Source organism: Python bivittatus, unplaced genomic scaffold (genome assembly GCF_059951505.1).
Source record: "Python bivittatus isolate LINGU-HERP-01145 unplaced genomic scaffold, Pbiv_v1 ctg000030_np1212, whole genome shotgun sequence".
Lineage (NCBI taxonomy): Eukaryota > Metazoa > Chordata > Lepidosauria > Squamata > Pythonidae > Python > Python bivittatus.
Genome location: NW_028277031.1, coordinates 3883087 through 3897895, shown reverse-complemented (window position 1 = coordinate 3897895; position 14809 = coordinate 3883087). Strand labels below are relative to the sequence as shown.

General features: G+C 43.9%; 1 protein-coding gene across 2 annotated transcripts; it reads left to right on the top strand.

Moving 5' to 3' along the window:
- The first annotated feature begins 1540 nt into the window (after positions 1 to 1540).
- On the top strand, positions 1541 to 9777 carry LOC103049585 (complement C1q tumor necrosis factor-related protein 8-like). 2 transcript variants are annotated; one of them, XM_088152826.1, is made up of 4 exons: positions 1601 to 1740; positions 6881 to 6946; positions 7495 to 7732; positions 9123 to 9777. In XM_088152826.1, the coding sequence occupies exons 3-4, from the start codon at positions 7501 to 7503 to the stop codon at positions 9668 to 9670; spliced, it is 780 nt and encodes a 259-aa protein (XP_088008952.1). In that variant the 5' UTR covers positions 1601 to 1740; positions 6881 to 6946; positions 7495 to 7500; the 3' UTR covers positions 9671 to 9777. The 2 variants fall into 2 exon arrangements, with proteins under 2 accessions (XP_025025082.2, XP_088008952.1); XM_025169314.2 differs by lacking the exon at positions 6881 to 6946 and having other exon boundaries at positions 1541 to 1740.
- The last annotated feature ends 5032 nt before the right edge of the window (positions 9778 to 14809 follow it).

The following is a 14809-nucleotide window of genomic DNA, read 5'->3' as shown; positions in this document are numbered from 1 at the left end:
CCACGGGCCCTGCTGGCTGGGGCGTCTGGGGAGCCATTCGTTCCCAGATGCAAGTCCAAGACTTACAAAGAAACGTCCTCCTTTGCATCTGACCCACTTACAGAGAAAGATCCAGTTGTAGAGGAATATTTGTCCTGCATTAGGCAGTAAAGCCAGCATTTCCTCCTGCCAAGAATGCAGCTGCAACAGAAAGAGCTGTGATCCCATCCAGACTATGATTCAACCCTCCCTGGTAGCCCGAGTCAACTTCTTGGTTTGCCAGCCTGTCTTTTGGCAGGCACGTTCCTCCTCCTGCGAGAGGCAGAAATTCAGCGGCTGAAGCTTTTCTCCAGAAGCGAAGGAAAAGCCTTTTTCCTCGTCCTTGTCATAATTCCTCCTTTTCTCTGAAGCCACGGTGTGAAAAGCTCAATCTTTAGCAAGAGATACCATGTTTCTCTCTCCACGCTATGAAAAGGCTAAGATCGAAGTATTCTGAAGGACCCATCACAAACGCAATCTCCTTGTCTGGTCCATTAGCAGCTCTGTTCAGAAGGGACATCTGGGGAGGGGGGTCAGGGCTCCTGGGCTGAGCTAACCGGAGTGGCAGAGGATTCATCTCCCCTTCCTCGCCTCCCTGGTTTCGATCTGGGCTTCTCCCCTCCAAACCTCCCTTCCCACAACTGCGACCGAGGAGTCAAAAACCAAGCAAGCTGAAACATCTGCCTTAGCTTCAGACTGGCAGTGAAGAATGAACAAGCTGATCCTTTTTACAGGGCTGATACTTACATTCCTCCCTTCTCTGTTTCTGGCTTCCCTAGGTAGTCATAATTTTACAGGGCACCAGTGATAACATATTGAGCAATAAATAACAGAATGTGCAACTTGCATAAATCAGGATTGTGCTGGTGTCTCAGGTTCTCAGCGATTGTAATGTTGTTAAATCATTTATTCTTTCAATCCACTGGGGAAAAAAAATGCAGGTTTGATGTTTTCAGGTGTTCCCTAAGTTACAGAACATTTTTTTAAACACATAAATAGTTTCTCCTCAATATTTCCTTAAAACACTCATTTCCTCGTTTCTTTAAAAATGAGCATAAATTTCTCCAATGTTCCCTTAAAAAAATCCCTGGTAAATAAATATAAAAGCATCAAATGCAAACAGTTCTTTCCATCCGATTTTTGGAAGCGTGTACACTTTTCTGGATGCACGTCTTCCAAATAAATGTGTGTTTGTGGCTGTGTGGGTATTCTGGTCCCTCCATGGCGAGAAAATGAGAGGGACTGAGGGATTTTGATGGGCGCCCTGACCCACCAATTTGTTCCCATGGAAATCTGTGGCTGGTTTCTTTTCCATCTTGGCGGTCAGAATCAACAACCTTGAACCACCTTCTGTTTTGGCTGCGGTGAAAATCTCCTGAAGATGGAGGAGAAGGACTTAGCAACAACAGGCTGGTCCAGAAAGAGAGAAAGTAAAAGAAAATGCTCTCAGTGACGTGGCTGTTTTGCAGCTGTTCCTCCTCCTCTTCCCCTCTCCTCTGGCATCTGGATTTCTTTGCAGAAATCCCTGTCTTTTCCTAGACGGAAGAGCACTCATTAAATCTCAGGGCGTCCTGGAGAGATCATTTTTCTCCCGGCTGTCTGTTGTGGCACATGAGAATAGCTGCCAAAGAAAGATCAACGCAAGGTATTCCCCTCGTGGGGGTCAACGTCATTCTTCCACCCATCCACAGAGTGAGCCTCCTGATCGTCCATCCAAGCCAGGTAAAATGCTGATGCATTTGTCCGTTTTTAATGTCGTTTTAAAATCTGCCTTGCAGTTGCTCAGACTTTTTCTTCCTCTGCAAAACGGCTTCTGTTTTTCTACCTTATTCTCAGTCTGGTTGAGAATTTCTTTCAAATTACTCTTGGTTGATTTTTTTTGGATTTTAGAGGTGGTGAAGAGACCTACTGCTGTTAGCCTTTCCCATAACGCATGTTTCTATCATTCTGGGTAGCAGAGAGACTTCAGAGTTTGAGTTCAAACAAACAAACAACCAAAAATCTTACTGTGAAAGTGTGGGAAGCCAGGGACTCCATATCACTGGAGAAATGTTTCTACAGTTAAGAGCAGGACATCTGCAGACATCTCTTGGCCAGTGAGCAATTCACTTAGAGCCAGTACATCATACTGTCTCTGGGATTATTTCACTGAAATTCTCTTTTCCTTTGGGGAAAAAAAAATTGAATGAGGATTGGTTTCGAAAAAATGCAAATCTTTCTCTGCATGGCACTAACTCATTTATTTAGCTGAGATGTTGAGTACCTCCCTCTTTAGGACCAATCCCTTCTAAAACGAAGCACATAAAACAGATAAAATAGCATTGCACTAGCTGATAGTGTGTGTGTGTGTGTGTGAGAGAGAAATTGTCCATTTTAAAGACCTGCCTTAAAAGAACTGAAATGAATGAAGCCCACCAGGAGGGAATTTCATGATTATGAGGTCAGGGCTGGCCCAATCTTTAGGCAAAATAAAACAGACACTTTGACCACTGAATGTGGATGAATGTGCAATGTACGTGTTTTTTTCCCAGTTGCTCCCTTCAAAAAAAAGAAGAACCGTCCTCATTTGGATCTGTACAAAATGCACCCATGCTTGGGTGGCTCTCTGATCATCAAATGAGGAGGAGGAGCAGCCTTGGTTCATCGCTCTCTGGGCCAGCAGGGAGCCTCTCTAGGTGATGGACAATTGGCTCCCCTGAAAACTAGCTGCTGGCCTGCTCTTCATAAAGCAGAGGCTTGAAGAGTTGGGCTTGGAGAGGGAGGAGGTGGGAGGACATCCGGTTCCAACATTTTTGAGGTAGGACGCACGTCGCTGCTCCTCCAACCCTCAAACCCTCGGAGGCACCAGGGGTTTCTGCAGGATACGGTCAAAAAAGCTCTGCCCATTTTTTATGTCTGCTGGGCAGAGATTTGATCTCTCTGCTGTGACGGCCACCTTGACTCTTTGGACCACACCCTGCAGACACCCCTAGAAAAGTTACTACCAAACTGTAATTTTTAATTTGATGGGATGGAGAACAATCCCATTTACTGTACTGAATGAATTTAAATCCAATTCCAGTTACCTTAGATTAAATTAATGCTATTTGTGTTGTCTCTCAATGCAGCCCTCTGTGTGCATCCCAAGGGCAAATGTACTCTTGAGTTCTAGAAAGGTCACGTGCCCCTAAGCTGGGTCCTTCAAAACTGACCCAACCTGTGAACTGGATTGGAAATATACACTTGTCTGACACTGGGGTCTGCAGGAGGGGTCAACGTAGTCAAGCTGGCCCCACCCCTTTTGTAAATGCATCGACAAGCACAAACTTCTAAAGGAGTGGGGCATTTATTGTGTTGCTGTGATGATCATCTTGAATTCTTTCACCTCCCCAGCACCGCTGCTACCTAGTGTAACTTTGATCTCTTTCATTGCAATAATTGACCAAAAGTCCAATATAACAAACAAAATCTAAACCATTTTCAAACATCCAACCGTCTCCCTGTACAAGCAAAATTGCTTGTGGCTACAGGAAGTCATTCTGTCCTTTGACGGAGACCTTCTTATGGTGCATCACTGTTGCTACATGGCCAAGTTTCTAACAGCTATATCTTAACATTCCTCAATGCAATCAGGAAAATTCTTTAACATGGGTTAAACAAATGGTTAAATGGTGAAAAATGATTTAACAATGGTTCTCCCAAATGACACTAAAAGTCACAAATTAAAGAACGTGGTCCAGTCCCACTGATATGCTGGGCACTGTATTGATTGCTGGTCAGGTAGTCCTTGTTTAGTGACCACAATGATGGCAACTCAGTCATCAAGGGAAGCAATCGCTAAGTGAAACATCACGATTTTATGATTTTACTTCACACTTGCAAAGGTCGTAAATGCGAGGATTGATCACAAAGTTACTTTTTCATCACTGTTGTAACTGCAAACTGACCCTGAACAAGGTAGTCACTAAACAAGGACTACCTGGATTAGTTCAACTGGTAGAATCACTTCTTCTCTCCTGTTTGTTGCAAGCATCTGATACTCAACCCTCAACAGTGGGTTGCATCTGAATGGAGATGAGACATCACTGTGGGTCAAAAGCAAGTTTCCCAGCTCCCTCCGTCCTAGTTTGTTGGAACCATCTTCCATCATCCCTGGCTGAGGTTGATGGCATTAGCAGCTTCTTACCTCTGTAGAGCACAAAGTGGGGAGCAAGAGGATTGGTCATTGAAAAAGAAAAAAGTCTTCAGCCACCCATTTAGGGGATAATTGGGCAGTATCTATTTTTTTTTTAATTGCTTCTTCGGTAGCTGTTGATATTCCATTTCACTGTATGATGCGTTATGAGAGAAATCTATTATCTCTGCCCCATTCAATTACCACTCTGGTTTAAACCTTTCTAGTATATATCCTGACTACTCTCTTGAATTCACAAATATGATTTGGCACAATTATTTAACCAGATCAGTGGAACATTTCTGAAAGATCAAATGCCAATCTGGAAATAGAAAGATGATCTGATGAATCTACTAACCTCCCTTGGGCATCTTCCATTCTACCAAAGGAAACATCATATTTAAATGCAGTGCCTGCAAGAAATCCAGGAGCCATCATGATAAGATGAAAAAATGGAACTGCTTGGTTTCATAGTTTTCTTTTTCTAATACCTCTGCATTTCAATGAAAGAAGCTCCATAATTTTGAGCCTGGATCTTCCTTCCTTCCTTCCTTCCTTCCTTCCTTCCTTCCTTCCTTCCTTCCTTCCTTCCTTCCTTCCTTCCTTCCTTCCTTCCTTTTATATGTCACATTAGTAGCTTTTCTTTGCTTATCAGTTACCTGAGCAGCTTTGCTCATATCAATTTCAATCTGGGTTTGTCCTTTTTTTTCTTTTTAAGGGAAGAAATCCTTGCGGGGGGGGGGATCTATTTTTAAGGAATTATCTTTTTCTTTTTTGTAATTCTCTTTGCCAGCCAGTTTTGTGGTCCTTGATTCTGTCAATACAGTACCATGTGCACAATCAAACCTAGATGTGCCTTACAGAGCTTGTCCTCCCCAAAGCCTTGCCTGTGACTCCAAAATCCAGGCCTTCCCATTTGAACGTATGAAATGTTTACGTTTAATCTTTTTTTTTTTAATTAACTGCTTTGAAAAGTGAGCAGAAAGGTGGGACTTTTGCACTGAGCACAGATGGTGTTCTCTGCTAGATTTGCAAGCAGAACAACCGCATGGAAAATCTCTCCAAATTTTTCCAGAAGAAGGAGACATTCTTCTCCCCACCTTTTCTCCAGGGCAGGATCTCCCTTAATGGTGACAGGAGAACCGCTGCTTCACCCCCAGGGAGGAATGTCCTCCTAGCATCCCTTGCAGGGGTGTCTGCAAATATAGTTAAAAAAATGTCAAGGTGGCAGTCACAACGGTGTGATTGAAGGTCTGTCCCTTTAAAATGTGTCCTCCATGTGCAACTCACATAAGAAAACTGGTGGAGTTTCAATCACACCATCATGGCCACCCTGCCTTTTCTGACCCTGTGGATACCTCAATCTCTTGCAATAAAAGACGAACATTCACATGTACACCCCTTTCAGAGACCTTGTCACTAAGTAAGAGCATGACATCCTGCCCAGGACAATTTAGAAAATTTCCATCATTGGAAATTAAGATAAATGCCCCTTTCTATTCCAGTCAACTGAATGAAAACTGTTAGGAGAAAAATATGGAAGAATTTTTCTAAGTACTAATTCTACCCCCCGCCACACACACACTTTTTTCCAGAATTGAGGATAGAAAGTGACTGCATAAAAAATTCATAAAGAGCCGCAGAACAAAGAAAACTCTGAAATAAGGTTTACCTTTACAAAAATGCCTTTTCTGTTTTTCTGGATTCCTTTTTAGAAAATGGCAAAAAGAATCAAGCGTCTCAGTTCTGTTCACCAATACAGTATAAATAATACTATAATATGATTTCATATCGTCTATTTAAAAAAGCAGAGCCTGTTTGAATCAGAATGTATGGGATCAGAGAAGGTAAAAATCCTTCTCCCCTCACCTCTAAACAATCTGGGCTTAGTTATAATAGCAGTACGCAGAAGGAAAGGAGGTTTAAATATATATTATCCAAATTAAATAACATTTGCTGGAGTTGCACAAGAATGCTCAGCAACATCCTTGGACTGGAGAGAGGAAGACGGGAGCCAAAACCAAACTGAGCAGAAACAATGCCTGGAATTCGAAGTGATAATGTAATATCAGGCACCGTCTTAAAAATTCAGTGAAGAAAAATAATTGGAAAATACTTGGAAGAGGTAGAACAGAAGGATGTGCCAAGAGTTTTGACATCACATCACAGAAAAGAAGCTCAGGGTTTGGTTTGGTTTTTTAAATGTATACTTTTGGTCCATGGATATAAATCTGCCCACCTCTACACAAAAAAGGACAGAAATAACCTGGGGTGCGGTCAGAGCAATCTCACCACTTGGTTATAACGTGACGCTTTGTCACTTTATATAAATGCTTTATATAAATGCTTTATATAAATGCAAATGCTTTATGTGTGGACGAGCCCCATCGTGGTGGCCAGTTAAGACAGCTCCCCAGATGCCAGATGTGTTCCCTAGAATAACTGTGCCCCTTGCTTAGAGGAAATAAGAGAGAATATTGTGGGGTGTGGCATTTCGCTGCACAGTCTGTGTGGTTAATAAGACAGAGAGGAGGACTCCAGGGCAGGAGGGGCGTCTCGTCGGGAGAGGACTTCAGTTCCCTTCTTCAGAATGGCTGCTGGTCTTGAAATGGTGTCAGCGCTGGGGTGACTTTTCGCTGGAACAGAGGAGAAGTGAGATGAAAATTAAGAAACCAAATTTTCATTTATTTTTTTTTAAACCCTGAATAGACAACCCTCGTGAAAAGGGGAAGAAATTGAACATCAAAAGAAAAAAAGAAAAGCAAAGATTCTAGGGTGAGTGGGCAAAAGAGAGGCCAGTGAGAATTAAATGATAGAAATGGTAAAGTTCTGAGCTTTGAACTTCAAACGTTTGGTGTGTCTGGGTTTTTTTTTCCCTTTTTTCCCCCCAAATTCTTAGCTTTGTTAGGAGAGAAGCAGGATGGCTTCTGGCTTCTGATACAGAAATGACCGAATAGCAAGTAAAAATCCTCTTTTTTGCAACGGAGACGTGATAGTGGCCATTCTTTGTTATCAGGTCCAGCCGGGAGTGCCCTCCTATCAGCAGAGTCAGAGTTAGCTCTTTTTAAATAATCTGGGGAAAGCCCGAGGGCCATTCATGACCCCTGAGTGGATAGCTGCAATGCCCCTTCCTGGCCACCGAGGGCACTGCTGCTGATATGCAGCCAAAAGTCTGTCTTTCTTCCAATAAGCCATCCGGCTGGCAGAAAGAGCAACACCCCTGACTCCCGACCGGTCCTGCGGTGCTTTTAATGTGGCAGACGTTTCTAAAAGGGCAGCTGACTTTCCTCTTTTAAATCACTTACCCTTTCTTCTTTGGCCAGTTAAAGATGCATGCCACCTTTCTCCTGCTCTTGGTGTATTTTCTGCATGCCAGCAGTCTTCCGGGCGAAAAGGCACCCCCAAAGAGGAGGGCTTGGAGGGCTCCATCATGTGTACGATGTTGCAGGCAGGGCGAGCAGCCCGTCTCCATTACTACTTCCCGATACACACGGATGACCAGCGACTCCGTTTACGCGCTCCCTAAGATCCAGCCCACCATTGATATCCACATCTTAAAAGGCAAGCAATCTCTTGGTATTTTTTTTTTCCTTTCTGCAAAGGTCTGATCAGTATCTCATCTTGTGATAAGTCTACACATATAAATGCTTTTAAAAAATCCTACTAATAGGGTTAAGTGAATATGACAATTCTCTCCCTTTCTTATTTTTGTGAATGTGTTAAGCTTGGCTTTTCCTAGTTTCTCATTATTTCAGACTTGGCTTTTTTTTAATTGTACCCAAATAACTACAAATTATATTGCACACTTATGGAAGGATATGCATTGTTGTTCGCATTTTCACCAAATAAGCAATCTGTTTCCCTACCGTAGCACACTATTTTCATGAATATATTTATTTTTGAACGCTCTTACCTGATAGCACTTTTTAAAACTTGCATGTTGCATTACAAAATTCAGAAAAGTGAAAGTTTCAAACAATAAGTAAGTTTCTGTCCATGCACTGAATTAACAGGGCCTAACGTCCAGTCCTGTCCCTCACCCATAGTTGTGTTGTGAAGAGCGTGTTCCACAGAGCCTGGCTAAAGAGTTCCCCTGCATTTTTCCTACGGTTCTCGTTCAGTCTGATAAGAAAAGATTTGTTTCTGAAGGAGAATTCCCGAGGGGAGAGTGTGCTGCTGTTGCACTAATGAATGATGAGGGAGCCAAGAAGTATGGGTGGGTGCCTTGCACCCACAGGACATGCAGCTCCCTAGCTTCCCACCCTTTCCTTCAATCTCAAGGGAGAGACACCAGGATGAGAGTCCTCCAAGGAGGCCTTTTCTGGGGTTTGGATCACAAGTGCTCCAAAGTCCCTTTCAGCCCTTGTGATGGAATGGACTTATGAAGGCCAGGCTCAGGGAGATAAACGAGTTCTTAGCCCCCAACAGGAGCGTGGGAAGTTCAAGAGGATGAGGCTGGCACCTCCCTAAGGAATTCACGGTATTGTGGCTGGCTGGCTTGGGAACTAGGGTTCAGTCTGGTGAGATTGATGTCAGGTTCAACCCAAAGAACTCCACGAGACAATGCAAATACAGTTCTGTTGCATTTATTAGCTTATTAGAAATCTCCCCAGACTGAACCCTAGTTCCCAAGCCAGCCAGCCACAACACCGTGAATTCCTTAGGGAGGTGCCAGCCTCAACTTCTTGAAATTCCCACACTCCTGTTGGGGGCTAAGAACACGCTTATCTCCCTGAGCCTGGCCTTCATAAGTCCATTCCATCACAGCCCTAGAGCTCTGTGACGGGGAACCATCTCCTCCACCATGACCAGCCCTTAAATCAGCCCCAAAACATCCAGCAGAGACATCAAAATCCCCACCACAGGGCCCTCTTTGGCAGGGGAAGAGAGCTGCTGAAGAAAGGCCAGGTTGTCTTGATCTGCAAAGCCTCATTCCTTCTTGTGCCCTTAGGTGAAAAAGGCGAGATGGGGGAACAAGGACGCTCCGGGCCCGAAGGCAAATCAGGCGAGCCAGGCCTGCAGGGTTCCAGTGGCCCGAAAGGACAGAAAGGTCATGTGGGCCCCCCCGGTCATTCATGCAAGCAGCATTACGCTGCTTTCTCAATCGGCCGCAGCAAACCCCTCCACAGTTTGGATTACTATCAGCGGGTCACTTTCGACACCGAGTTCGTCAACCTCTATAAGCATTTCAACATGTTCACTGGCAGCTTCTTCTGCTACGTCCCCGGAATCTACTTCTTCAGCCTGAACGTCCACACCTGGAACTACAAGGAGACCTACCTTCACATCATGAAGAATGAAGACCAAGTGGCGATCCTCTACTCTCAGCCCAGCGAGCGAAGCATCATGCAGAGCCAAAGTCTCATGCTGGACCTCCTGGAAGGGGACGAGGTCTGGATACGAATGTTCAAGCGGGAGAGGGAGAACGCTATCTATAGCGAGGAGTCGGACATCTACATCATCTTCAACGGCCACTTAATTAAGCCAGCCGTAGAATGAACTCCTGGGATCCAAGGCTAAAGTGGAGGAGGTGCCCCATCTGCCCTTCAAACGGTGCTTTTCCATGGACTGCAGCCACAGAGCTTCTGGTCTTCCCCAGGGCCCCAGCGGGGTTAACTTATAAGTAAGGGTTACTAGGCTTACAGCTTCTTCCAATGCTGTGATGGAGACACAATCCCCAGGATCTAAAACCCAGAGGCCCCCGTGGGCCAATACCTGCATCTGGATCTTTGGGAGCCTGCTGCGAAGTTCTCACAAAACGGCTGCCAGGGATGAGTGTTTGCACATTCCCCCAAAGGCTGCCCCTGTGGGTAAGACCAGTTACAAAAGACCTCTTGGCCAGAAGGCAAACTAGTGCCACCCCAATAGCTTCCAGGACTCCATCCGTTACTTCTTAGCATACTTGGTCTTTTGAGCAGAGGATATGCTTCAAAGAAAAGAGGGGAGGTCAAAAAAGGCAAGATGGCACTGCTTGGGCTGTAGCCATGCGCTATTTTATTTCCTAAGGATACTTCTTGGGCTTCTGTGGGCCCAGAAACACCCTTGAGAATCAGCGTGATGGCAAAGTTAGCAGGCATGATACATGTAAAATGGGCTGGGCCCTTGATCATGCATTAGAGGCTGCCTCTTGACTTTTTTGACACCCCTTCCCCATGGAGACCCCTAAAAGACAGTGCAACCCCCAGTTTCACAGTTTTGGAACACTGATCTGTATTCCCTTCCTGTTCATGAACTGGGTCTATAATCAATATTATTCCATGTGGTTAAGATTTAATGAGATGCTTAAAAATGGATATTGATTTCCTGTGAGTAACATAATAGGCATTTGTTCTTTCTCTCTTGTTATTTTCCCCCCCTCTATTTCCCTTTGTGCTTTTAACATATTTCCTTTCTTTCTTTCTTTCTTTCTTTCTTTCTTTCTTTCTTTCTTTCTTTCTTTCTTTCTTTCTTTCTTTCTTTCCTTTCTTTTTTTCTTTTTTGGTATATTAAAGCAATTAAAACAATATCCCAGGAGTTGTGTTTGACTCAAGGGAATCTTTACCTTTTCTTATATATCCCCAAACTGCCTGCTGATTGGAAAGGACGTTCTTCTAGATGATTTTCATCTCTGTGAAGAGTTTAATTAGACAATACAAGGCATCTGGGGAGTTTAAGTGGTTCTGGGGTGGTGAGTCTGTCTTCATCTAAGAATCTACTTCTGTAATGTTCCGCCTTTTGGAGAATAAGGGCTTACTAATTATCTGATAATACACCTGTACGTCTACCCGACAAAGATTGTTTGACGACTTGGATTGAAGCAGTGCTGTTGGAAAATTAAAAGTCAGAGGTTGATTGGGGTTTCCCTTCAAACTTACCACCAGCCCCCGTCCTTTCCTCTTCTACTCATCCCCAAATATAGTAATGAAACCACAAAGAGGAGGTGTTGTGGCTGGAAGGGGGAATACAGTCAATGCAGGAACAAGAATTCAAAATAAAACACTTGAACAGAGGCTCTTCAGCCTCTGCCTGAAGGTACTCCATGGAAGGAGGTCTTGTGCCTTCCTCAATAAATGCTAAACGACTCTTACATCTGGAAGTTTGTCTTCATACTGAGCCAGAATCCGTCTTCCTTTCTCATAAGACCTTTACTCCATACCCTCCATTCTGGGGGACATCCCAGAGATTTTGGTCTTCTGTGCACTCCCCATAGATGCTACTATTTCCCTCCTCAATTGCCTTTTCTCAAGGTTTAAACCTACCCAGTTTCCTCCTTGTAAGAATCTGGTCTTTTGATCATCCTTCTTTTCTTTTTCTGCAGCTGTTCCAGTTTCTCTGAATCTTTCTTTAAAAGGGGTGCCCAGAATTGGACACAGCACATGGGTCTGAGCGAAGCTGAATGTATTGGAAATGATACTTCTACTGATGCAGCCAAAAACTGCATTTGCCTGTTGAACAGCCTCATCACACGGAAGTCACGCGCTCGACTTGGGACATGCTGCAATTTCAGAAATGCTATCAGAATGGCACACACAGTCCACCTTTGCTTAAGCTCCCAGAGCAGAGAGATACAGATATTATGTCATGCCCCCCATGTATGAGCTGTTACATGACTTTCACTCCCCCCCACTCCCCCTTGGATGGGGGAAAAATTCTCAATTTTTACACAGTGTATATCCTATGTGGTTTTCAGTGACAGAGACCTCCTTCAGTTACAGGTAGTCCTCAGTTACCAATTGCCTCATTTAGTGACCATTCAAATTTATGATGGTGTAAAAAAAAATGGCTTTGCAAACAATCCCCACATTTACGACTGGCACAGTGTCCCGCAGTTAAGGAGTCACCATTCGTGTGCTTCGCAACCAACTTGCAACAAGCAGAGTTAACAGAGAAGACGGAAGCAAAATCATTAAGTCATGTTCATGTGATGTTTTGTTTAGTGACCGTGGTGCTTCACTTAATGGCCAAAGGGGAATTGAGGTCATAAGGCCATCATGTTCACATGATTTCCTGCCTAGTGACCATGCTGCTTAGCGACTGAGTTGTACAATCTACCTGTACAGGTGCCTTCTGCTGGTTGCTGTAACTACAATTCCAGGTTTCTTTCCTTATGTACAGTGCTATTACCAAGCCCAGCATCCCCCTAGTTCTTTTCTTTTTCTTAAGTGAAGAACTTTCTGCGTGTTGCTCTTAAATTTCATCCTGTTTTTTGCAGCCTTTCTCAGAAACAGGGAATATGTTTGGGACGCTAACAGTGGCCCCCTTGCTCGCTCAGAGTCCCTAATCATTCCCGAATGCAGGTATCCTGTCTCTCTGCCCCGCGATTATCTTTCAAGCTGAAGACCATTGCAACCATTTCAATTTGTCCCAATGACAGGATGTTTGCAATACGGCCGAAACATTCCCGTCTGCCCAGCGCTGACATTTTGTAAGTGCTTGATAAGGAAGCTTGTAAACTCGTAAACAAGCTTATAAACCCTGCAAATCCATAGTGTCCACAGAGATAATTGAAGAGATTTGGGCTGCATGTTTCAACTGAGCCCGAGGCAAATACTGCACGCTTGGTGGGGCTGCAGCTGTCATCTTTTCAAAAACTCTGACCAGCATACCACAATTATCTGGAATGTGGGGACAATGCCCTTTTAAGGTCAAGATCTGTGTGCCTTTTTTGGAGGATAACAGGGACACAACCGAAGGCATGTGCATCCAGAAGAAAATAAGTTATTTAAAACGTATTTATTTTAAATAATCTAGCAAGACCTTCCGAGCCTGGAATCCTGCAGAGATCTTAGATTATATTTCCCACATTCCCAACCAGGGTTGGCTGTTACTCCTGGCTGCAGTGGACAGTTAGAACGACACTTTGCACATGCCACAATTGTGATTTATCAGGGACAATTTATAGCATAGAAGTTGAATGGGATTTATAATTTGAGTCTGGGATTTCAGTTTTCCAGCACAATCCTATGAATGTCATGTTAGATGTGAAGTCCTTTCTGACCCACTGGTAAGTATATAAAGTTTGGTTTGGGGGTGATCAGGAGGATGGGAATCCGACCTGGGAGAGGACTTCACCCAGCAGGAATTACGTGTGTCATCACTCCACCAATCTTGCTGCCTCCTGTTAGCTTCACAACAAACTGAGGGTGCGAGACACATAACTCCACCTCTTGCAACTGGAATCTTAGAATGGAGGAGGCCAAGCGGAGTCGAAGAAACCCTTCCTTGAATTTCCACCAGCTGGGAATACTTTGTGAGTTCTGGGAGAGGGTGGGGGGATCAATCAATCACAAAAAAAGACCAAGACAAAGTAGGTACCGATTCAGGGGTCACCTCAAGGGAAGTCAAAAAAGTCAATATGGCAGCCATAACCGTGCAGTTGAAGCCCTGCCCCTGTTCTTACATGTGCTACAATGTACATTAAAAGGAAAGGGGGTCACAATGGTTGTGACGCCCTTTCTCCGCAAACATCACTGTGCAGATTCCACCATGGGCCCCATCTTCCAGGTGGGTCTGCTAGATCAATCCATTGCTTTCGATACAAGTTAAACCTTAAGGGACACAAAAGGATGGGCAACTTTCCCACAATACGCTCAGAGTGCTGGCTAGAAATAAGGGCAGGTAAATGAGGACAATCTGTTTTCTCTACCTTTCAACAGAAGGAAACAGTTGGAGCCTCTTCCTTCACTCTTCAACACTCAATTTAAACCCCAGTGAAAAGGTTTAAATTGCCTACACAGTTATTAGATAAATCTATGCTTGTGAAAACACACTTCGGGCTGGTCCTGTTTCCATTGCAAAACATTTTGGCCCTGACAGTACATACACAATTCTTGCCACTCTATGTCACAGCTTCCTTCCATGTTCCCATTATGCTGGGCACTGATAATCTAGATGTTCCCTGGGAGCAAGGAACAATTCCTTTTCTGTCCCAAAGAAGTCAACAGTGTGCAGGCTTCCCTCTCTTACCCTTTCCCTCTCCTACACAGCTCCCTGAATCCCCTTCCTTACCAGGAAAGTACACAGAATTGGCTGCTGTTTTGGGGGAGCAGGAAGCCTCCTCACTGGACATGTAACTGTACTGTCAACCTGAAGTTCCAGCTAAGAGTCAATACGTTACCTCTACTCAAGAGTTAGCCACATTGAAGGACTTTCTGGATGATAACCAGAAGGGTTGCGTTTGCCCTTCTAAATCTCCAGTGTCTGCATCCACCTTTTTTGTGCCTGAGAAGGATAATTTCATGAGGACTGGTCGTGATAACAGACTCCTGAACAGTGTGACCATTAGGGATCGCTACCCACCCCCTCATATTTTAAACCCACTGAACTGCCTTCAAAGATGTTCATTTTCAGGACAGTCAAGAGATGTGTACAATTTAACGAGAACAAAAGAGAAACATGAATATCTAAATGATATCAGATATGGGAAATTTGAATTCACAATGATGCTATTTAGGCTGGTTAGATGTAGCGTAATCTTTTCTAGATTCATGAATGAAATACTTTCTGGTATTTTGGATAAACATGTAGTGATGTATTTGGATGACATACTGATTTTTTTTCAGAAGACCTATTTTTGTACCAGACTCATGTTAGAAGGGTCTTAGAGCAACTCTGCAGAAACAAGCTTTTTGCTAAATTGGAAAAAAATGTCTGTTTGAC